Source organism: Petaurus breviceps, unplaced genomic scaffold, assembly GCF_028583685.1.
Source record: "Petaurus breviceps papuanus isolate PSGF00001 unplaced genomic scaffold, PetGlider_PUasm1.0 90895, whole genome shotgun sequence".
Lineage (NCBI taxonomy): Eukaryota > Metazoa > Chordata > Mammalia > Diprotodontia > Petauridae > Petaurus > Petaurus breviceps.
In genome coordinates, this window is record NW_027187372.1 from 25,881,696 (window position 1) to 25,903,669 (window position 21,974).

At 48.2% G+C, this 21,974-nt stretch overlaps 1 protein-coding gene across 4 annotated transcripts in view; it reads right to left on the minus strand.

Annotated features, from left to right (window-relative positions):
• Positions 1–21,974, minus strand: part of KIF21B (kinesin family member 21B) — a 76,878-nt gene that overhangs the window by 17,852 nt on the left and 37,052 nt on the right. For 2 of the 4 annotated variants that reach the window (XR_011165732.1, XM_069074534.1), the window contains exons 15-28: positions 20,114–20,313; positions 14,552–14,659; positions 12,781–12,849; positions 11,958–12,187; positions 11,423–11,570; positions 8,662–8,856; positions 8,443–8,544; positions 7,280–7,445; positions 6,865–6,916; positions 6,614–6,671; positions 5,853–6,058; positions 5,684–5,758; positions 3,853–3,966; positions 1,730–1,768 (exon numbers count right to left, since the gene is read on the minus strand). Coding sequence is in view for 2 of the 4 variants with exons in the window: in XM_069074534.1 (XP_068930635.1) it covers positions 1,730–1,768; positions 3,853–3,966; positions 5,684–5,758; positions 5,853–6,058; positions 6,614–6,671; positions 6,865–6,916; positions 7,280–7,445; positions 8,443–8,544; positions 8,662–8,856; positions 11,423–11,570; positions 11,958–12,187; positions 12,781–12,849; positions 14,552–14,659; positions 20,114–20,313 (1,762 nt within the window). In the remaining 2 variants the exon portion in view is untranslated. The remainder of the gene's footprint in view (positions 1–1,729; positions 1,769–3,852; positions 3,967–5,683; positions 5,759–5,852; positions 6,059–6,613; positions 6,672–6,864; positions 6,917–7,279; positions 7,446–8,442; positions 8,545–8,661; positions 8,857–11,422; positions 11,571–11,957; positions 12,188–12,780; positions 12,850–14,551; positions 14,660–20,113; positions 20,314–21,974) is intronic. The other 2 variants (XR_011165733.1, XM_069074535.1) reach the window with 1 other exon arrangement.

The following is a 21,974-nucleotide window of genomic DNA, read 5'->3' on the forward strand; positions in this document are numbered from 1 at the left end:
TGGAGAAGGAGGGCCAGCACTGCCAAAGACCATCTAGAGAGGACAGACAGCCTGGTCGGAAGTTCCACCTTCATGTACCTGGGCAGGCAGAGGGATGAAGGCTGGACCCCGCAGCAGAAGATGCTGCAGAAAGCCTCCCCTGAACTCCCTCCCAGCTCCCAGAGGCTCTGGGCTGGCAAATCGGACTGTTCTCCCTGGTGCTTGAACAACAATGCAGTGGAAAGAACACTAGGCCTTAGAGAGCCTGAGCTTCGAATCCTGGCTCAGTCATTTATCGTTTGTACCACCTGAAGGATGCCTGTGGGAATGGGCAAATCATCTGACCTGTCAGGGCCTCATTCTCCTTGTTTGTAAACTAAGATCGGGCTAGGCCATGCCCAGGGTCCCTTTCAGCTCTGAGTCTTGTGATCCTGAGTTGAACTGGAATTTACAAGATGATGTGAAGAGACTCGTTTTCTTATTACTGCACATGAACAGGGCAGTCAGACTGGCCCTCCTGCACCATCCTCTGCCTTCTACCTCCACACCTTTGACCTTGGAGTGTTGAAAGGACCCTCCTTAGTCCCTCCCATTTCTCAGAAGCTCCATTTCCAAGGCTCAGCTTAGCTACTGCCTTCTACATGAGGCCTTTCCTGATCTCCCGGTTGCTAGTGCTTCCTCCCTGAAGAATACTTTGTGTTTATTTTGTATACACCTATACATGTACAGCCCCTTGAGGGCAGGGACAGTTTTTGCTTTTGTTTTTGTATAACAGAGGCAGCTAGGTGGTGCAGTGGATAGACAGCCAGACTTGAAAACAGGAAGACCCGAGTTCAAATCCAGCCCTAGATACTTAATAGGTGGATAACTCTAGGCAAATCACTTAACCCCCCCGAGCCTCAGTTTCCCCATCTGTAAAATGGGAATAATAACAGCACCTACCTCCCAGAGTTGTGAGGGTCAAATAATATGCTATTTGTAAAGAACTTTGCAAATATTAAAGTACTGTATAAATGCTAGCATGACTGTATACTTCCAGAACTTAGCACAATGCCCAGCACAGAGTACATGCTCAATCTTAAAGGTTTTTAATTGAGTCAATGCCTGAAGGCGGATGAGAGAAGGACACTTGTGCAGGGCTGTGCAGTCTCATTGTGCCCCAAAGTGTCCCTTTCAGAGACAATGCCTCTGAAATGTCCCCTCTGTGGTCTCTGGACCCTCGGCACAAGTGCAGGAGGCAGGAGGCGCTGAATGGGAGAGGCCGGAGGTTTGTATCGACTCTTCCTCCAGCCTATGTCGGTACTGGGGGGCGGGCGCCTCATGTTCCATAGCCAAAAGAATTCCTCCCATCCCCTCCAAAGGACAAGTTAAAGGGAAGAGAAAGCAGGAGCTAAAAGAGCGTGCTGTCCCACCCCCCCACCCCCATTCCCAGAAGGCCTTCCATCCCCAATGCAGCAAGAAGCTTTCGAGCTCAACTGATGCCATTCAGCCAACCTGAGAGGGAGGAACCGCCTCTGCGGGTGGGGGCAGCAGGAACAGGGTCTACAGAGAACCAGTCACTCGATGGGGTGGGGAGGAGGGAGGAAGAGGATGCAAGATCCAGGGGCGACACGGGATGGGCGGCATGCAGAGGGATGGAGGGAAGGAGGGAGAAAGGGGCTGGGCAGGCAGAAGAGAGAGAGACGTGAGAGATGGAGAGAAACACAAAAAGAAGGCAAGAGAGAGACAGAGAAACCAAACACGGCTGTACCTCAGGACCTCCGAGATAGAGGAGTCGCTGTCATCGGACCTGGGGAGGGCAGAAAATTAGCTGGATTAGGGGGGGGGAGAGGACAAACAAACAAACAGAAGGAGAAGAGGCAGCAGCAGAGGGGGAGGTCAGAGGGTTATTTTCTTCCAGAGAGAGGCAGAAAACTGAAGGGGGATAGGATTGGAGAGGGTTGCAAAGGGAGGGGGTGGGGGTAGAGCTCAAGGCCAGGCCTAGATGTTAGGGAGCCTGGGGAGAGTTCTTGTGAGGCTTAGAGTCAGGAGGACCCTCCCGACTAACTGGACGGGGAAAATAAGAATTAGGGGAAGAGGGCTATGGGAAGAGATGGGAAAGGGCCAGCCCCTGATTGGGGGCAGGAGGTGGTGATGGTTCCTGGGCCCTGTTTGTTCAGTTCCAAGCTCCCCAGCTGCCCCACAGCCTAAGCTGGAGGGCACCGTGCCCTCAAGTCAGAAGCACCCAAATCTCACCCTGCCAGGGCCATGATGCTTCTGCATAGGCCAAAAGGAAGCAGCCACCTTCTTCCCTAGGCCCTGTCCCTAAGCCCAGTGGAGCAACCATAGTGAGCGAGAGCTGGGAGCCAGCAGCGGATCAGCGATGATGGACTGAGCGAGAGCAGTTCCTGAGCTGGCTGGCCCTGGGTCTCAGAAACGCTCCTGTTACTGATTGGCAGAGCCTCCTCAGGTCTCAGAGGGTCCTCCTGGGCCCCTACTCCCCTGCCTCTCACAGGCTTAGTGGGGCCAAAGCACAATGACACCTGGGCCTGCTACACTGAGACTTCTGCCCCTGCTTGGTGTCAGTGATGCCTTTGGCAGAGATTCCCAGGTCCTCCTACTCCCACCCACTTGGGGAGCCTTTCTCAGGGTAGCTGGGTCAAGGTCAGGGACAGAGCTTTGTGCTACATTCCTTTACCGAGGGGCAGTCGGAATTCTGAAGGTCAGTCTCTGGACTCACCTTTCTCACCCTTACCTCTTCTGGTTCCTATAGGAACATGAGTGATCAGAGGTGGGGGGGAGTTAAGGGGCTTAGGGTCAGCTTAGTGATATGATGAGGAACCTCAGTTTTCACTGAGGGACTTTTTTTCAAGTCCAAGGTAGATGATTTTCCCAGCAGGATGGTCAGATCAATCCTGGGTGTAGATCAATCCTCTGACACCATGGGACAATGAAAGGTTCCAAGTCAGTCCCCTCTGTAAATCTGGACCCCTGTACAGAAGAGAGAGCCATCTGCCCCTCTCTGGCACAGAAATCAGGCCATGGCAGCAGGGACTTCCCTGGATCAGGGTCCTAACCCTCCAGCTGAGGCCAGCAAGCTGCAGCAAGCCTGAGAAGGGGCCTATGGGAGCTGGTGGGGAGTGGGAGAGGGAGCTGGGACAAGTCAGGGAGGTGACTCTCCAACATCCTCAAGGTCATCACCACCCATCATGGCAACAGATTCCCTTTTTTCTTACTTCTAAGTCTGTGAGACCGAGACCAAGTACATCACGGGGTTGGGTTAACCAAAGTAGATTTAAAGAAGGTGGAGCAGATGTTGCCCCCCACTGGCACTGGCATCCAGCAAAGATGCCCCTTTTCTGCTGGCAACCAATGAAACTCATCACGGAAGTCTGAAGAGTCCTGAAGCATTTGTCTTAGAGACAAAGGAGGGAGAGGAGGGTCTGGTACTCAAAGGCCCACCACGGAATAGTGAGGACCACTGCCACAGTCACCTGATGCTGAGGCACCAGAGAGGGGCCCAAAGTCTGTCCTGAAGAGGGGTCGGAGGGCACACTCCCTGTGGGCCAGGCCCAGAGCAAAGAGAGGTGCAGCTCCCAAATTTTCTTCTCCTCCCTCACCCATCCTATACCAGAGGACACAAGTAGGACCTGAACAGTCCCCAGTGAAGACAGATGACATTAGGAGGGACATGAGGACCTTAGGCTTCAGAAGGGGCCCTGGGAACCTGGAGGAAGGGCAGGGAGGGAAAGGAAGGGGGAGAGAAGGGGATTTAATTCCTTGCTTGTCCCTGGGATCTAACCCAGGCTCGGCTTCCTCTCCCCTCCTCCCCCAAGGGTGACCCCTCCTCCCCCTGGGTCCCAGCCCTTGAGCCCCTGAGGCCCCAGCTCTTACTTGTCCAGTGCTGACCCCTGGCTCTGATTGCTGGTGAGGCGAGAGAAGACGTTGCGGTCATTGCGGGGCCGCGTAGGGGGGGACGAAGGGGGTGTGAAGGCCATGTCCGAGGACCTGGAGTGGGGCCAGGAGCAGAACAGGGGAACTCACTACCTTCCAATGCATCCTGTTCCCTTCTGGAATAGCTCTATTAGGAAGGTCTGCCTTACATGGAATCTCATCTTTCTGTGTTCTCTTTCCTCAGCACAGAGGACTCCCTCGGTCTTGAGAGCTGTCTGCGGACAATGACAGGCTGGGTGGTGTGTCCAGGGTCCAGCCAGCATGTGCCAGAGGCTGAATTTGGACCCTGATTCCAAAGCGGGGGTCATTGTTATTATCTGTCACACCCTGCTGCTCTTCCTGAATCTAACGTTGACTTCTTATGGTGAGGAAACTTCACAATAATGTCAGAGAGGCAGTGTGGAATGGGCAGACAGATGACCCTGGGGTCATCTAACTGCCTCTGACTCATGATGCCATGTGACCACAGGAAAGTCCCTTAACCTATCAGTGCCCCAGGGAGGCCCTTGACTAGAAGTCACAGATGAGCTGCTGAGCCTCACTGATCATGTGGATTTCCTCTTTTAGAGTTCTCTACAATGAGAAAATTGCAGGTCTGGACCAAAAAACCCAAACTCCAAAAACCATCTAAGAGGAGACCAGTGTCTGGCCTACCCTCTCAGACTACATTTTCAGGACATTCTCTTCATCGTCTTGAGCGCAATGAGATACCAATGAGAGGAGAACATTTCTTTGTGACCACAGCTCACCTCTCAGGGCCGCTCAGAGGGCACCTGGGCCTGGGAGGTTACATTTGGAGGAGACAGTGGATGGAGGCTTGGGCTGCTGAGCCATCTTGTCTCACTCCTGGACCTTGTAGACAGCAGGCAAGAAAGACAGTGGGGTTCAACTGAAAGATTCCGGACTGATAAGCCAAAGACCTGGATTTCTGGATCTGAATCTTGATTCTACCACTAATGTACTGTGTGACTGCCTGGACCTGACCTTCTTCCTCTGGAGAATGCGAATGAGATAATCGTTTGGGTCCCTTTCAGCTCTGACAGTCTCTGGTTCTATATCACCAAACCTACAGGTTAATATAATTACATATATACCAATCCTCATGACGATGATCCATTCAGGGACAACTCACTGCTCCTAAAAGTGATGGCATCTATGGGTTGGCATTATGAGAGGTTGCCATGTTGGCTGGCTAGGGACTGACTCAACCTGTACTCTCCTTTGGCTTCTGAGTTCCCACTGCAAGGCCCTAAAGGATCCTTAGAAAAAAGTAATCAGATCTGAGGATTAGGGTACCTCTTATAGACCTGCACTAATGGAAAAGACCAGAGACAAAATAGTTTAAAAAAAAATCTCAAGCACTATATAATGCAAAAGCCATTTATAGCTGACACCCACAAAATGACTTTTGAGAAGCAGGCTTACATTTTAAATTAGGTTTGGGTTAGGCCAAGATGAAAATTAATTCACATTCTCTGAGCATGACTGACAGAAATTGGAAGATGGATCAGGGACATGACTCGAGAGCTGAAAGGGCTATCTGATCCAATTCACTCCTGAGAAGAAACCCATTGGCAACACAGTGGTCCCATATTCATCCAGCCTCTACTCAAAGACCCTCCCAGTGAGGGGGAACCTATTGCCTTCCAAGGCAGCTAGGGGACAGAGAGAAACTAGGCCAGGATTTAAAAATATGCCAGGAATGGTGCACAAAGTAGATAACCTTCCACAGAAAGATGATTTGGTGTTGGCTACAATCGTACTCCCTTACCTGATAGGTTGCCCTCGGTCATATGATTTCCTACGGGTCAGAGGTGAGGTGTCAGAGCCTCGGGACTGCCGAGGGCTAGAACAGGTAGATAAAAGTACAGTGAGCCCAACAGGGTTCCTAAACACCTTCCCTCTCACCCTCCCTCCCCTGCCCCTGGTCTGGTCCTTACAAGGTGCTGCCGCGGGTGGGAAGGCTGATGGTGCGTGAGACCTTGTCTCGGTAGTAGGGATTTCGGATGGAGAAGCCCACACCATCCTCCTTGATCTCCACAAGTGAGGCCAGAGACTTAGTGATGTTCTTGGTGGACATGTCCAGTGGGGGACCCAGGCACTCAGCTGATACTGCCTTCATTTGAGCAGACAGCTTGGGCTCCCCCTGTAGAGGGACAGGGTGAGAGTAGGTCTACTTAGTGGGATGGTTACATACTCATGAAGTCAGGCCACTGGGCAGAGTTAAGGATGAAAATTCCCAGGATAGTTTCTGAGGATTGGTGATCTACCATGGAACACCAGCGGAAAATGACTTCAGAGGCAGAGCTCAGCTGTGGCTACCACTGTAGTAGTATGGCAGAGTGGGTAGACCCAGGTTTGAACCTCTAACACTAGCTATGTGACTGCAGATAGGTGAAGGCCTCTCTGAGCCTCAGTTTACCCATTTGTAAAACAGGGGTAATTGTATCATCCACCTCACGAGGTTGTAGTGAGGCTCAAATGACTAACGTGATCTGCTATTATCAGTATGACTGTTACTGTGTGGACCTTCTCACAGGCCCATGGGCACAGATCTGAACAGTTGCTAGTAAGGCAAACTCTCCCTGGGAAGAGACAGAAGTCATGCCATGTAGGAAATGGAGGCAGGGGTGGGGAAGACCCAACTTGGCCAAGTGTGGAAAGGCGTTAGGACATATGGGGGGGGCATCTAGTTACTCACCTTGAACTTGAAATCATCATGGCTGGTAGAACCTTTCATAGTGAAGGACTGGGAGAAACTAGGGGAGACAAAGAGTACACTGTCTTGGGGCCCATGCCACTCCTTCACCACATTTGTGTCAGCATGAATGTCAGATATCCCTCCCACCCCCCGCCCAGGGCTGCAGCTCTTCACTCCCATGTGGCCCCCTTGCCCAGTCCTCAGTATGCTCAGTCAGCTGGGTCCTTGTTGTTTCCAGCAGGGAAACTCACCTTCCTTCTGAGAACTCAGAGATCTCTTCATCTGTGCTGCAATACCCGTTCTCTGCGAGAAGGAAGAGGAAAGGCTCTGTTATAATGAGGGGAGGGGGGAAAGAGGGGAGAGGAGAAGAAGAACTGCCCCCATCCCTCCAAGTCATTGCCTTTGCTGTAGGAGGGCTGGCAGGGGGGCGGAGGGAGAGGGGATAGATCTCTCATGCCTGGGGGATTTTCCCTTTCACTCCCTCATCCCACCCATCTAAGACCAAATGGACAATCCTGGCAAGTAATTCTGTGAAATTGGGCTGGGCCTCCAAAGGTGAGGTTAAGCAGTTTCCCTGATTCCCACATGTCCAGCCCTGGAAAAGCCCCAATGGAGCAGGTGGACTGCTTGTGCCCCCTGGATGGGGGCCCTCCTTTCACCCCTTACCCTGCTGCACATTGTGGATCAGGGCCTGCAGTTCAGGGTGGGCCTCGGCCTTCTCTCGAAGGGCGTCCAGGATCAGGTGGTTCTGAGAGGAGTTGTTCATGTCTGTTTGCCTCAGGCGCCCCTCCAGCAGCCGAATCTGGGCTTCCTTCTGGGCCACCTGTAGACCCTAGTGAGGAAGGAACAGAGAGGGGTCACTCATCCCTGCCTGGGGATGGCTTGTGCTAAGCACTGTCCTTCCCCCTGACACTCCTTCCCCATCCCAGCTTCCTAAGGACAGTCATGTTCTTCTTTCCTTTTCTAGAAATCACAGGGTCAAACACTAGGGAAGGAGGAGAGAGACTGTTCCCACCTAGAGAAAAATAAAGGAGGGAACTTTTCTACTTCAGCCCCTTGGGATGGGCCCCCATGTGCAGGACAATGGACCCCAAGACCCCTCTAGTGTCACGACTCCCCTTATAGCTGCAGTATACCAATAGCCAAGTTCTGCCTCAAGTTGGTTTTTGGGGTCATTTTTCCCCTTCTTTTAAGAGATTTTACAGTGTGCTATACTTTCCTTAGTAGATTGTAAGCCCCACAAAGAACTTTCTATACCTGTCCTTTACATAGTGATGCCAGTATAAAAGGAGTAGGGAAGGTGAGGCCAAAGGAGGTGTGGATGACACTAGATAGCTCATGATTCCAAAATGGTGGTGTAGTACTATGGAACAAGGTAGATTTAGACTCACAGGATTTGAGTTCAGGTCCCACCTTTGCCAATTACTACCCAACTTCTCTAGGCTTCAGGTTCCTCATTTGTAAAATAAGGGGGATGGACTAAATGACCTCTGAAGTTCTTTCCTGTTCTAAGTTTGTGATTGAGTGATTTCTTTAGGGCTTAAATTGCTTGCATCTGAATTGGACTCACATATATCCCTTTCCCTTCCTGTACCCCCATTCACCTCATTCTTAGTCAAAGTACCCTTCAGGCTTAGCCCTACTGTCTTACCTTCAGCCCCCAAACACAGAATTGAACCGGATCATAGAACAGAATAAGTAGCCACCTCCTCCCCTCCCCACTCTCATCATTGGAGAGGTGTTGCTATTCTTATTGCACCTCCCTAGCACCTCCCTAGTCCCAGAGTCCCTGCACACAAGGGGAAGAAGACAAAGATGAAGGTGATCACCTTTTCAATGGAAGCCTTGAGAAAGTTGTCCAGTAAGAGTCGGGCTTCCGCCAGTGAGCAGGAGCTGATGACCACTGATGTATCTGTGGAATCGAGTTCCTCCTAGGATGGGGAAATGAAAGGCAGATGGTCCCCTGCTCAGTCTCTAAGGCAGGGAGGGAGAAAGAACTGGGCTTAACTTCCTTTCCATTCCCCTAGGATGGATGGCCAGATAGTCACCTTGGTCTCCTCCAGCTGTACAATGGTGGCCTGGCAATCAGAAATACTGTCATTGATATAGTCAATATTGGCTGCTAGCACCTCGATCTCTTCACTCAGCTCCTGTAGCCCCTTCTCCTCCTCTGGGCTCTCTTCCTGAAGCTTCTCCCTCTTCCTCCTCAGTGTTTCCTGAAGGAGAAATAGCTCCTCCCTTTTCTGTAGATGAGACCAGAACAGAAGAGGGGGTCAATCATCACCACCACCACCACCACCATCATCACCACCACCACCATTATCACCATCATCATCACCACCACCACCACCATCACCACCATCACCACCATCACCAACATCACCACCACCATCACTACCACCATCATCACCACCACCACCACCATCATCACCACCACCACCACCACCATCATCACCACCACCACCATCACCACCATCATCATCACCATCATCACCACCACCACCACCATCATCACCATCATCACTGCCATCATCATCATCATAACCATCATATAACCACCATCATCACCATTATCACCACCACCATCATCACCACCATCACCATCATCATCACCACCACCACCACCATCATCATCACCATCATCATCATCCTCATCACCACCATCATCACGACCATCATCACCACCACCACCACCATCACCACCATCATCATCACCATCATCACCATCATCATCACTGCCATCATCATCATCATAACCATCATATAACCACCATCATCATCACCACCACCACCATCATCACTACCACCATCATCACCACCACCACCATCATCACTCAGGGGCTATATGGTGTGGTGGATAGAGATCTGGCTTGAAGTTCTGCCTCTGACACATACTGGTTGTGTGATCTCAGTGCTCTAAGTCAGAGGTGTTAGACATGAAGTCCTGGGCACGTGACCCAAAATACTCTTGAGAGCAGCAGAATTAGATTAAAATGTGGTTCCTATTGGATTTTAATGTATTGATGTACTAACAAAAAAAAATAAAGAAGAAGTGTGTATGGGTTTCTAAGTCAGCATGTGGCCTGCAAGGACCCTTTTGTGCGATCCTTATGTGTGATGAGTGGCTCCAGTTTCTAATTGAGTCTGACACCACTGCTCTAAGTAACTCTCTAAAATCATAAATTGTGGAGAAGGTGCCCTCCTGCATCGGTAAAGTTAGGAGCCCCCTATGTCAATGCCATCAGAGGTCTGGGCCCCATCTCCTGTCCTAATATTTCCCTAGTGCTTTAAGATTTGCAAAGCATTTTATATGGATTATTTCAATTGAATCTCACAAAAAGGACCAATTGTTAACATCTTCTTTAATTAAGATCATCCTGAAAAGGGGGCAGCTAGGTGGTGCCAGAGTGCATAGAGTGCCAGGCCTATTGTAGGAAAACTCATCTTAAGTTCGCTGGCCTCAGACACTTACTAGCTGTGTGACCCTGGGCAAATCACTTAACCTTGTTTGCCTCAAGTTTCCTCATCTGTAAAATGAGCTGGAAAAGGAAATGGCAAATCACTCCAGTGTCTTTGCCAAGAAAAAACCAAATGGAGTCAGACACGACTGAAATTGTTGAACAAAAAAGATGTACTCATTATTTTACATGTAAACCTTTTAACTTTCAATAAATTATCTCCAAAGATATTGATAGAATAGTTCCTAGTGAGAAAGGACTTTCTACGGCACAATGAATGGGAATGATGCTGGATTGTAAATTAAGGAGGTTGGCTTTGATGGCCTCTGCATCTCTTCCAGTTCTAAATCTAAGTTCCTCTGACCCTCTGTGTGAAATTGCTTGACCTTCCTTAGGCCTCTGTTTCCTCATCTGTAAAATGAGAGTGAAGGTGGATTCAGTGGCCTCTAAGGTCCCTTCCTAGTCCTAAATTGCTGATCCTCTGCCTATCATTGAAGACACTCCATGATCTGAACCCAACCTACCTCTCCAGCTTTGTGTCCCAAGTAATAGTAACTCCTCGGACAGTTTCTGTGCTTTTTCCACCTCTATACCTTTACTTATACTGCTGAGCTCTGCCTTGAATGCCCTCACTATAAGCCCTCACACATTTTCACTTTTATTAGAATCCTGCGTAACATTTAAAGACACTAGCTATAATGAATATGATGATGATGACAGTCACCACCATTATTGATATTTGCATCAATCAATAAACATTTATTAACATATACTCTGTGCCAGACCCTGTTCTAGGCACTGCAAAGAAATGCCTGAGGCAGGCATCAAACTCAGGTCTTCCTGCCTTATGCACTATACCACACAGCCTCTATATAGCCACGTATAGCCCAAGAATAAAATCCGGCCCCTTCCCTTCTCCCTCCCTCTTAACCAGGAGACTCAGGCTGAACCTTCTAGATCCATCTCAGCATCATTAGAATCCACTCAAATTAAAAAAAAAAAGGAGGAAAGAGAAGGGGGAAATGGAAAGGAAAAAAAGTCTAAATAACTAATCTGGAAAGAAAGTGAAGTCAGAACTTAGAGAATGAAAGGTGGAGAAAAGGAGAGGAGACAGAATTAAAACAAAGGGAAGAGGGGGCACAGCTGAGGCAAAAAGAAATGTCTCCATTTTCTCTAATGAATTGCCTTCTTCAATGCAATTCAACAGACATTTACATAGCCCTACTATGTGCACAGCACTGTGCTAGGTGTTGGGGGTGGATATGATGGTCTCTGCCCTTATAAAACTCCCACTGGGAGTGGGGGGGCATCACGGCACTTCACCCCACCCACCAGGACCCCACTCCTTTACCTTGATAAGTCTTTCCATATCGGCCTCTAGGTTGACAATGGTCATCCTCTGCATGACGATGTCAATGATGCGCCGTTCCAGGGACTGCCATTTCAACCTGGCTGCTTTGCTGAAGCTCTGGCTGGCCCCCTTCTTCTGGAACTTCTTTCTGAAGGGAAAGGGACACAGGGCTCTTCACTGGTCAGATCTTGGTTGCTGCTGCCCCTACTTTCCTCTCTGCCCATACCAAACAACCAAATATTTCTTCTGACTAGCTCAAGTGAGAGTTGTGTGTGTTGGGGGGGTAGGAGTGGGGATGGGAGAGAAGAATCAATCAGCCAAAAAGAACTTATGAAGCACCTATTATGTTCTAGCCACTGGGGATCCAAAGTTCTAGATCTCAGGGAGCTTATGTTTTATTTTATTTTTTTTAAATGGAAGCTGATATAGTTCTGATGGGTTTCTACTCTGACCTCATGGAGAGGCCCCATGACCCCCTGAATGGAAAGTCTCCCTGGTCCCACAAGCTGTTACTCTCAGAGCCACCCAGTCTGACCTGGCAGGACGGGTGCCATTGACCGGGGTTGCTGGGTCCCCCAGAAAGTGGTTGATCTTTCGATTCCATTGGCGCACGATGCTTGAAACAGACCGGGCTCCAGACTCTGCCTCAGATGACGTGGCACTGGCTGACACCTCGGCCCCGGAGTCCAGCATGGGAGGCTTCGTCGCTACCCTCCCCGCCACCCGCTCTGACATGGGCTTGGCCAGGCGTCGCAGCGCAGACACCTGAGAGGAAAGAGAAGACACCATGGGCTTCTCACATTCCTCAGTCCCCTTGAAATCCCACCCTGGGAGGCACAGAGGGCTCCTATAAAAGGCCTCGGAAGAGGGGACAGAGGCAGTCCAACAAGTCCAAGATTTCAGTACTGGGCCACAGGGATAGCTAGAAAAATCAATCAATCAACATGCTTTTATGGAGGACCTACTGAAACCATAGGGTCATTTATCCAGATTAAGTCTAGGGCTGAAGGCAGAGAAGGAACTTGGGGAATTTCTGTATTTGATATACAGTGAAAAATAAATATGCAAATGATTTCCACCAAAATATGCAAATGAATGCCTGTGATCTTCAAGTCAACAGCTCAGATACTATGGGTAGTAGACCTGCAGCCCTGCCCAGGATAACCATGGACTCCAGGATAGGGAAGAACTGTTCCCAAAGTCAAAGGGAACTTCCCTTCCAAACTCTAGAAGAATTGAGGAATAGCCCCCTTCAGCCACAGCCAGGGCAATGGTGGCGCTGGTGATAGATGGAAGAGAAGAGGAAAGGGGGTGATTCTAGGTGGGATTCCTGCCTGGCCCCACTGGGATGAGCTCACCTCCTGGGTTTTCCTCCTCAGTACCATCTCCTGCTGGCGCTTCTGAGATTCAAGAGCCCGGATCTGAAACTGCAGGGGAGAAAGGAGTCAGGGTGAGAGAACTGGCACTTGGGATCTCAAAGCACTCTAAGTTCACGGGACTGTTGGAGAGAATGCAGCAGGGAGGTCTCTCTCCATCTCTACAGAGAGGGAAGCTTGAGTTTCACAGACAGACAGCTGCAGCTCATACTCTAACATGGGTCTCTTCCATAGAACTGTTACTCCTCCCGCCACACCCATTTAGAGAATGGAAGGCATATCCATCACCCAGCTTGCACCTGTACGTAAGAAGACCTTGAGGAGAGAACACATCCTCATCCTTCCCTGGAACCCAAGACTCATCAATTTGATTTGCCTGGGATGATGCCATAATGGCTTCGAAGGCAGTACTAACTAGCTATGTGATCTTGGGAAGGTCACTGTAGTTCTTTGGACTAAAGTTCCCTCCTCTGTAAATGAGGTCTCTAACGGCCCTTCTTGGTTCACATTCTGCCGTCCTATCACCCTGAGTTCTCTCTGAAATCCCTTCATTCATCCAACAAGCATTTATTGAGCACCACTTAGGAGATTCAATGACAAAATCATCTGCCTTCAGGGAGCTTACTTTCTACTTCCTTCCAAACAATCCAAGAATCTTCTCCAAGAGTTATTATTCCTGCTGCTGGTAGGGAACCTTGCCTGAAAGGATGGCTGCCCTCGGTCAGCAGGGGGAGCCTGGTGGTCCTCACACACATTACAAATCAGCCAGAAGGAACCTCAGAGACCCACATGAGAATTCCCCATAAAAGAGTCAGTAACGCAGATTTTGCTTGAAGACAGTCTGTTGTACTTTGGAACAGGTCTAATAATAGTCAGGAAGTTTTTCCTCCTATCAAACTGAAATTTGAATCTCGGTGACTTTCATCCTCCCCATCCTCATTCTGCCCACTGGGGCCTCCTTCACATGACAGTCTGTCAAATATTAGAAGACAGCTCTCTCATCCCTCCCCTCCCCAGCCTTTTCTTCTCCAGGCTATTTCCCATATCGCATCCTGGCTACCCAACTCTGGATGCTTGCTCCTATACCAATCAGGGCTGAGAGGGACCTTAGCTGATCAATAAAGTTCCACTCTCTTTTACTGAAACCACAGTGACAGTTTCTTATATTTGCTTAGTTTTAAAGTTTTAGACTTTACAAAGTGCTTTCTTATACATCATCTAATTCTCACAGCTATCCTATGGGGTAGGCAGGGATTCTAGGGCTAATGGGGACCTCAGATTTCACCTTGCTGAAATACTTCATTTCACAAATGAGCAAACCAAATCCCAGGTAATAAGTAAATGGCTACTCTGTCTAAGGTCACACGGGTTCTACAGTAGCAAAGCCAGGACTTAATCACAAGACTTGACTTCTTGAACAAAGTTAGAACCTGAATGTATTTCCATTACTTACAATGCTATGAGTTAGAATAATTTCCATTCGATGGAAAGCTATAGAGAACTGGGTCATTCTTGGTCATTTCCTCATGGCTGCTCTCAGACTCCCAGTTCTGAAGATGTGTTCTCTCATCTTCCTCTCCATTCCAGATCAAAAGCAGGGATGGTCCTGCTCACCAGGGCTAATCCTAAGCACTAGCTCCCTCTCAATTTCCAAAGACTGAAGGCTCAGGGGCTGAGCAGGAAGAGCTCAGGAAGGACTATTGGTACATATGAATTGGGGTAGGGGGGGAAGGGAAAATGGAATCCCTCTCACCTCCTGCCGCCGATGTTCCTTCTTGAGTTGTGCTATTTCCCGGTTCCTCTTGGTTTCTGCCAGCCGCCTCCGCTGCTGCTCCTCCCTCATCTGCTTCATCAAGGCCACCTATGAAAGGGTGATAGAGAATTAGCATGAAGAGTGGGTCTAATGGAGAAAGACAGACTCACAGAGGGACTGCCCAAGAAGAGACTGGATGCGTCCTTCCTGGCCCATCAGGCACCATTTGAATGGGAGGGAGGGGAGAGAGAGACACGCAGAGGGATCACAAGGCAAAGTGATGATCAAGAACCACTGTTCCCAGACAACCTAGTTATCCTGACACTTGGCTTGGGAAAAGAAGGCACAAAGGTGTAGAAAGTTGCAAGACCACTAATATTCATAGACATAGAATCTTGGGGGTTGTAAGAAATCTCCAAGATCACCTAGTATAACCCCTGCTTAAGCAAGGAGGTCCTCTATTACATCTGGCCCATCTTGAAGTCTCCTGAAGACCTCTGGTGACAGGGAGCTCATTACACATCCTGAGGCAGTCCATTATGCTTTCAGACAGCTTCGAGTTTTAGGAAGTTCTTCCTTTAAATAAGCCAAAATCTCTTTCTTTGCATCTTACACTCACTTCTCCTAGCTCTGTCCCGTTATGAGAGTAATGTCTCAGGGGCCTGGCCAGAAATGTAGCCATCAAAGGTGAACTTAAGTAAGGGAAGAATGAAGTCAACTTATTGATTTGAAGGTTGACTACATTACTGGACTCCAATTCTTCTTCAAGAGCCTTATGACTGGGGAGAGAGTCTTGTTAACCAATGATAGAAATAAGCAAATCCCAATGAGTGTTAAACTCTGGCCCCCCTTGTGATGCTACACAAAATCCCCTTTGGAGGATACAGAAGGAGTCATAACCAGATGGGAAAGGAGCAAGAAATACACCCTCAGTTCACTAGTGGGAAGTAAGGAGGCACCAGGACACTGTAAAGATGATGCTAAGGAACTGGGCTTGGGATAAGATCCCTGGGAGGTAGCAGAATAGAGACTGGGGGGAAGGAGCAAGCCATCTCTTAACTTCTTAATTTTTACCTAATCATTCTTGCTCCCTGGGTAGCTCTAAGCTGATTCCTTTTCTGCTGAAGGTCCCCAAGTCCTGTTAGTACTCTCTAACCTTGAGCACCATGGAACCGAGGCTTCCTTTGCCCAGCCCAAGATAAGGATGGCTCTGATTACAGATCCAAGGAATTCCACTTCCTGATCAAGCACACATTTCTCCAGCTTCATGCAGAAACAGATGAGGTCTCCAGGCGCATCATTAACAACCTGCTGAAATGTGGTCGCGATGTTGCAGAGCCTGAACAGAGATGATCACAGAGTCCAAGTGGCCAAAGGCAGTTTTCAGCTCATCTCCTCTCTGAATTCTTACTCAGTTGTAGGCTACACATAGGGACAATTTGGTGAACCACCTTATGTTGAGCAGCTGTTGTGACAGCTCCATGATGAGTGACGAGGGCACTGGTTTGTCAGAGGGATTTGGAAAAGTGCCCTAAAACTGATATACAATCCCTACTCATTATCCTTTCTAAGGAGGCTTCTGGGGACACCTGGCTGGTGTGGATGGGTGATTAAACTCCCATTTAGGTTGAAACAAAAGTATTTTCTCAGGACTTCAAGCTCAGGGCCCCAAACTGAGCGACTATGGTCTAAGAGCAGGCTGGACACCAGTGAAGGACTGATAGGGAGATGGGCGCTTGGCTTTGTTTGAAAATTTTAAGTAACTTGGAGCTTTACATAAAAATGTTTTACATAAAAATAAAGTACTCTGGGGTGGCCAGGTGGCTCAGCAAGTAAGAGCACCGGCTCCAGTGTCGGGATGACCTGGGGATCAAATCCGGGCTCAGATACTTAGCACCACACCCAGAAATAACTGGCTGTGTAACCTTGAGCAAGTTACTTAACCCCGATGGCTTAAAAAAAAAAATGAAATACTCTATGTAACAGCCAAGATTGTCCTGAGGAAATAGGCTGCTCATTGCTTTGTTTTTTAGTCTTCTTAGGAATGTTCTTTGCACAGGATGTGGGTTTCACAGGTGGCAGACACACAGGTTGGAAGGTAGTGAGGTTGCTGGAAATAGCCCAGATCTAGAAGATGGCTGAGTCACAAGCCATCAGTCAAGATCCCTGAGAATGTGGGGTCCAGGCAAGATGGAAGAACTGCTCATGGCATCCCTGTGGTCAGTAGGAGGACCTCTTGCTTGTCACAGACTCCCTCTACTGGGATCTCTCTCTCTCTCTCTCTCTCTCTCTCTCTCTCTCTCTCTCTCTCTCTCTCTCTCTCTCTCTCTCTCTCTCTCTCTCTCTCTCTCTCTCTCTCTCCTTCCCTCTCTCTCTCCTTCCCTCTCTCAAATGCAACTACATATACAAACTTTATTGTACATGGAGCAGGCAAGTTGGATATAGTTTATTTTTCTTGGCAACATCCAAAGCATCCTAGAATGGGGCATCATAGGCAGACATTGACCTTCTCTCTATCAGAACACATCAGAGTGTTGATCTTGGTCACACTGATGTCAGCTTGCTTGATGTGATGTTTGTTTACTTGGACATCTGTGATGAACACCAGGGCATTGCTGTCCTTAGTCTTCTTCACGGAAGGCTTAGTGGTCAAGGGTGATGATTTTGGCAGAGGTATCAAGCTTGTTTCTTCTACAGGCGCTTTTCCAAGGTATCTGGGCTATGATCAAAGCCAAAGTGGGTCACTGGAAGGTGAGGGATGTTTAGATGTTCTACATTTTGTGACTATGTACACCTTTCAACACTACCTTCTTGACTTTCAAGGACTATGACTTAGGGAATGGGGGGCCATTTCTTTTTTTAACTTAGATGACATCTTGGGGTAATGGATCTCCCCAGGTGCTTTGCACAGGATTATAGATCCAACACCTGCTCAAACCTCAAGAGGCTTCACCTCCAAAGAGGACTATCCAATCCATAGATTTTGTGAACGCCTTGTCCAAAAAACTTGTCAATTCCTTGGAGCCACTCATAACCACAATAGGCAGTGAATTCACTGATCAGACTGAAACAGGGATGTCTGGGTATAAGTCTTAATAGAGCTTGCACAAGTATAGATGGTGGAATATAAGCTCCTTGAGGGTAAAAACTGTGACAGTGCCTGGCACACTGCAAGTCCTTAAGAAATGTTGGTTGTTGGACCCAGCAATACCATCCATTTCTAGGGCTGTATCCCAAAGAGATCAAAGAAAAGGGTAAAGGACCTATTTGTACAAAAATATTTATAGCTGCTTTTTTTGAGGTGGAAAAGAATTGGAAATCAAGGGGATGCCCATAAACTAGGGAATGGCTGAACAAGTTGTGGCAAATGATTGTAATGGAATACTATTGTGCTATAAGAAATGATGAGAAGGATGGTTTCAGAAAAACCTGGGGAGACTTATATGAACTGATGCGAAGTCAACAGAACCAGGAAAACACTGTACACAGTAACAGCAATCTTGTAAGGATGATCAACTGTGAAAGACCAAGACAATGACTCAAGACAATTCCAAAGGTCCCATGATGAAAAATGCTATCCACCTCCAGAGACAGAACAGATGAACTCTGAATGCATATTGAAGCATACTTTTTTACTCTCTTTATTTTTATTGTTTTATTTTGTTTGTGTTTTCTTTTGCAACATGGCTAATATGTAAAGATGTTTTGCATGACTTCACATGTATAACTGATATCATATTTTTTTTTGCCTTTTTTTTGGAGGGCAGTTGGGGTTAAGTGACTTGCCCAAGGTCACACGGCTAGTTTTTGTGTTAAGTGTCTGAGGCTGGATTTGAACTCAGGTCCTCCTGACTCCAGGGCCAGTGCTCTATTCACTGCACTACCTAGCCGCCCCACTGATATCATATTGCCTGCCTTCTCAAAGGGTGGGAAAAGGAAGAGATGAAGGGAAAGAATTTGAAACTCAAAATAAAAAAAAATGAATGTTAAAAAATTTTCAAATATAATTGGAAATATATAATGAAATAAATAAAAATACATGAAAAAATGGCTAATAAACTGAAATCAAGGAACTCTTTTTTTCTTACAAGAGCAGAACTTATTAGAGAACCAAACTATTGAAGACTTCCCTTGCTGTCTAGAATACAGACAATATTCCCTGTTATTGGTACTTATCTCCATCGACATAGTTAGGCTCATTGATCATCTACTATCATGACAGGAGGGAGGAAAGTAGTGACAGATGAAGGAACCCTGGGCAGAAGTTTCCACTGTGGAAGTATCTGCCTGGTTTCTTTCAGGCTTGTTCTGTCCCTTCTCTCAGGCAACCTGCTTTGACAAGGTGATAAAGATGCTATGTATTTCAGAAGGGGCTAGCTGCTTGAACCAAGAGAATACTTGGTATCTTAGGCATCATTGTCCATTCCACACTGGCCACCACAGAGGGACTGAGCAGTGCACTGGGGACACCTGCCTGTACACAACACCCATATAGTCTGATTATACCCTGGACAAAGTCATCAATATTATTAATCATGATGTCGTCAGTTGCAAAGGAGAGATACAAGTATCCGAGGGAGGGCTGTGCCCATTCAAATTCATCATTAGGCATATGTGTTCTGAAGGGTTGGTCTGAGACCACTGAGAAAAAGAGCTGCTGCTAATTCAAAGACCGCCCACTGTTTGATGGAGCAATTGTCAGGAGCTGAGAGAGAAGACCCTGCTACAAGATAAGGCAGGGAACCACAGAAGGACCCTGGGGAGGCTGAGGCTGGTGGACGGCTTGGGCCCAGGAGCTCTGAGCTGCAGGGGGTTCTGGCACCAGGATGCTGAGCCATAGTGAGGTTGCCTAAGCAAGAATAAACTGGCCCAAGTGAGGAACAGAGAAGATCAAAGCTCCTACACCCATCAGTAGAGGATTTGAAGCCACGAGTGGTCACTGTATTTCCAGACTAGTTGAGCTAAGGAGACCCAGTCTCAACATGGGGGCTGAGTAGGGCAGGTGGGGAGGAGAGCCAACAGTCAAAGATGAACAAATAGGAGACAGAAAGTGCAGAGGAGCTGGTGGCTAAAGACCAGGTGGAAGGCAAGGGCTAAGTCAGAAGCAGAGTGAGAGACAACACCACACACCAGAGACCAGAGCACTCTGAGCTTGAGGCAAAGCCCTCTTCGGAGAGGAAGCCTCTCATTGCAGTAAGAGCCAGAGTAACAACCTAGGCCACAGCCACCCCGGGATTGTTCAGCTCCAAGGAATGGGGTGACTGTTGGCCCCAGGGCCCCAGCAGGCACCCCCCTAGACTGGACCGACCAGCCCAGGCCAGGCCAGGCCAGGCCAGCCCAGCCCAGCTCAGCCCAGGCCAGCCCAGCCCAGCCCAGGCCAGGCCAGCCCAGCCCAGCCTCCCACATTAGGAACCAAAAGGAAAGATCAGAAATGTGGAGGTAATTAAATGAACAGGCAAATGATACTCTGGTGAAATGAAACCCAGCATGAAGCACGCTCCAGTCAGCGTTCCTGGCTGCCATTCTGGCGCATCCCCCTTGTTCCCTGCGCCCTCTGGTTACCTTGGCCTTCTTCATCTCTGCCACCTCAGCCTGAAGCTTCTTCAGTTCCCTCTCGTAACGTGACTGGTTCTTGAGTAGCCGGGCATGCTCCTTCTGGGCCGCCTGCAACTTCTGGAGGTCCCGATTCATCTCCCGCAGACGCTTCTCGTAATCTGCCTTGATCTTGTTGGCCTTCTCCTCCGTGTAGCACTCCATGGTGCCTGGGGAGGAAAAGAGGGTGAAGGGCAGAGACGTGAGAACTAGACCCCAGGGGCTCAGGACAAAGGGAGGGCAGGGTGATGGAGGCATGATTCTGCACTGTTATTAACACGCTGAGTGAATTTGGTTAAGTCAATCATGTCATTCCCCCTACACACACACATACACATGCACACACATTCCTGCATGTACACACATGTATATACACACACCCCCTGGACCCTGCGGCCTACCTGCCCTTACCCCCAAGGAGTGTCAGTCTGGTTACAGTCTACCTCAACCCTCAGGAGCTGTAACTGGTGAATTGGTGCCCTTGGACTTGGCCCATTCTACTGGAGAGAGCCTAACACTACTAAAAAAAATGTTGATTGATGAATTGAAAGCAAGGAACTCTTGTCTTCTTATTAGAAGACCAAACTATTGAAGATGTTCCTTGTTGTCTAGAATATAGACAGTGTTCTCTGTCACTGGCACTACTCCTAACAAAACTCCACCCTTCTCCCTCCTTCCCAGTCCTCGCACACACAGCTGGCCTGCTCCCCAGAATCTGAGCCTGCCAGGGACTGCGCAAGGTGCTCTCATCATGCCAGCATGTATTTAGAGCAATGCCTGGCACACAGCGGGTGCTATTCTCAAACGGGACTAGACAGACACTAAGGTCTTTAATGGCTTGTGGCTCAGGGCACAGAGAGAGCCTTGTTAGCCCTGGAGCCATTCTCAGACATTTATTAGCTGTGTGACCCTGGGCAAGTCACTTTATATCTACTTGCCTCAGTTTCTGCAGCTTAAAATGGGGATAACAGGAGCACTTTTCTCAAAGGCTTGTTGTGTGGATCAGATGAGGTGATAATTGTGAGGCACTGAGTGCAACACCCAGAACATAGGAGGTGCTGTATGGATGGCATTCCTTCCCCTCCCCTAACAGAGCTATCTGGGATGTGCTACCTGGCCACCAGCTCCCTGACATGGGGCGTTAGTGCAGGAGGCTGAAATGCACCTTCATGTGGGTGAGAGGGGTGTGTGCGTGTGCGTGTGTTGTGTTTGTGTATGGGGAACTGTTATGAGCGAGTATATATGTAAAGGTGTAAATATGTTTGTGTATAAGTCTGTCTATGTGTGCAAGCATATCGTAGAGTAAGTGGGAGCTCGTGTGTATGTGTATGTGTGTATTTCTGTACAAGTGTGTTATGTATGTGGATTGTGGATGTATGCATGTCTAATATAAGTGTGTGTATATATATGGGTGTATAAGTATATGTGTGTATGTGTATAAATGTGTTATGTGTGTGGATTGTGGGTGTATGCATATGTGTACTATGTAAGCATGTATATGTGGGTGCATAAGTATATGTGTGTATGTGTATAAATGTGTTATGCATGTGGATTGTGGATGTATGCATGTATACTTTGTAAGCATGTATATGTGGGTGTATAAGTATATGTGTGTAAGTGTGTATGTGTATAAACATGTTATGTATGTGGATTGTGGATGTATGTATATATGTACTATGTAAGCATGTACATATGGGTGTATAAGTGTGTATAAGTTTGTGTATGTGTATAAATACATATGTGTTATGTATGTGGATGTATGTATGTGTATAAGTACATGTGTGTATGTGTATAAATACATGTGTGTTATGTATGTGGATTGTGGATGTAT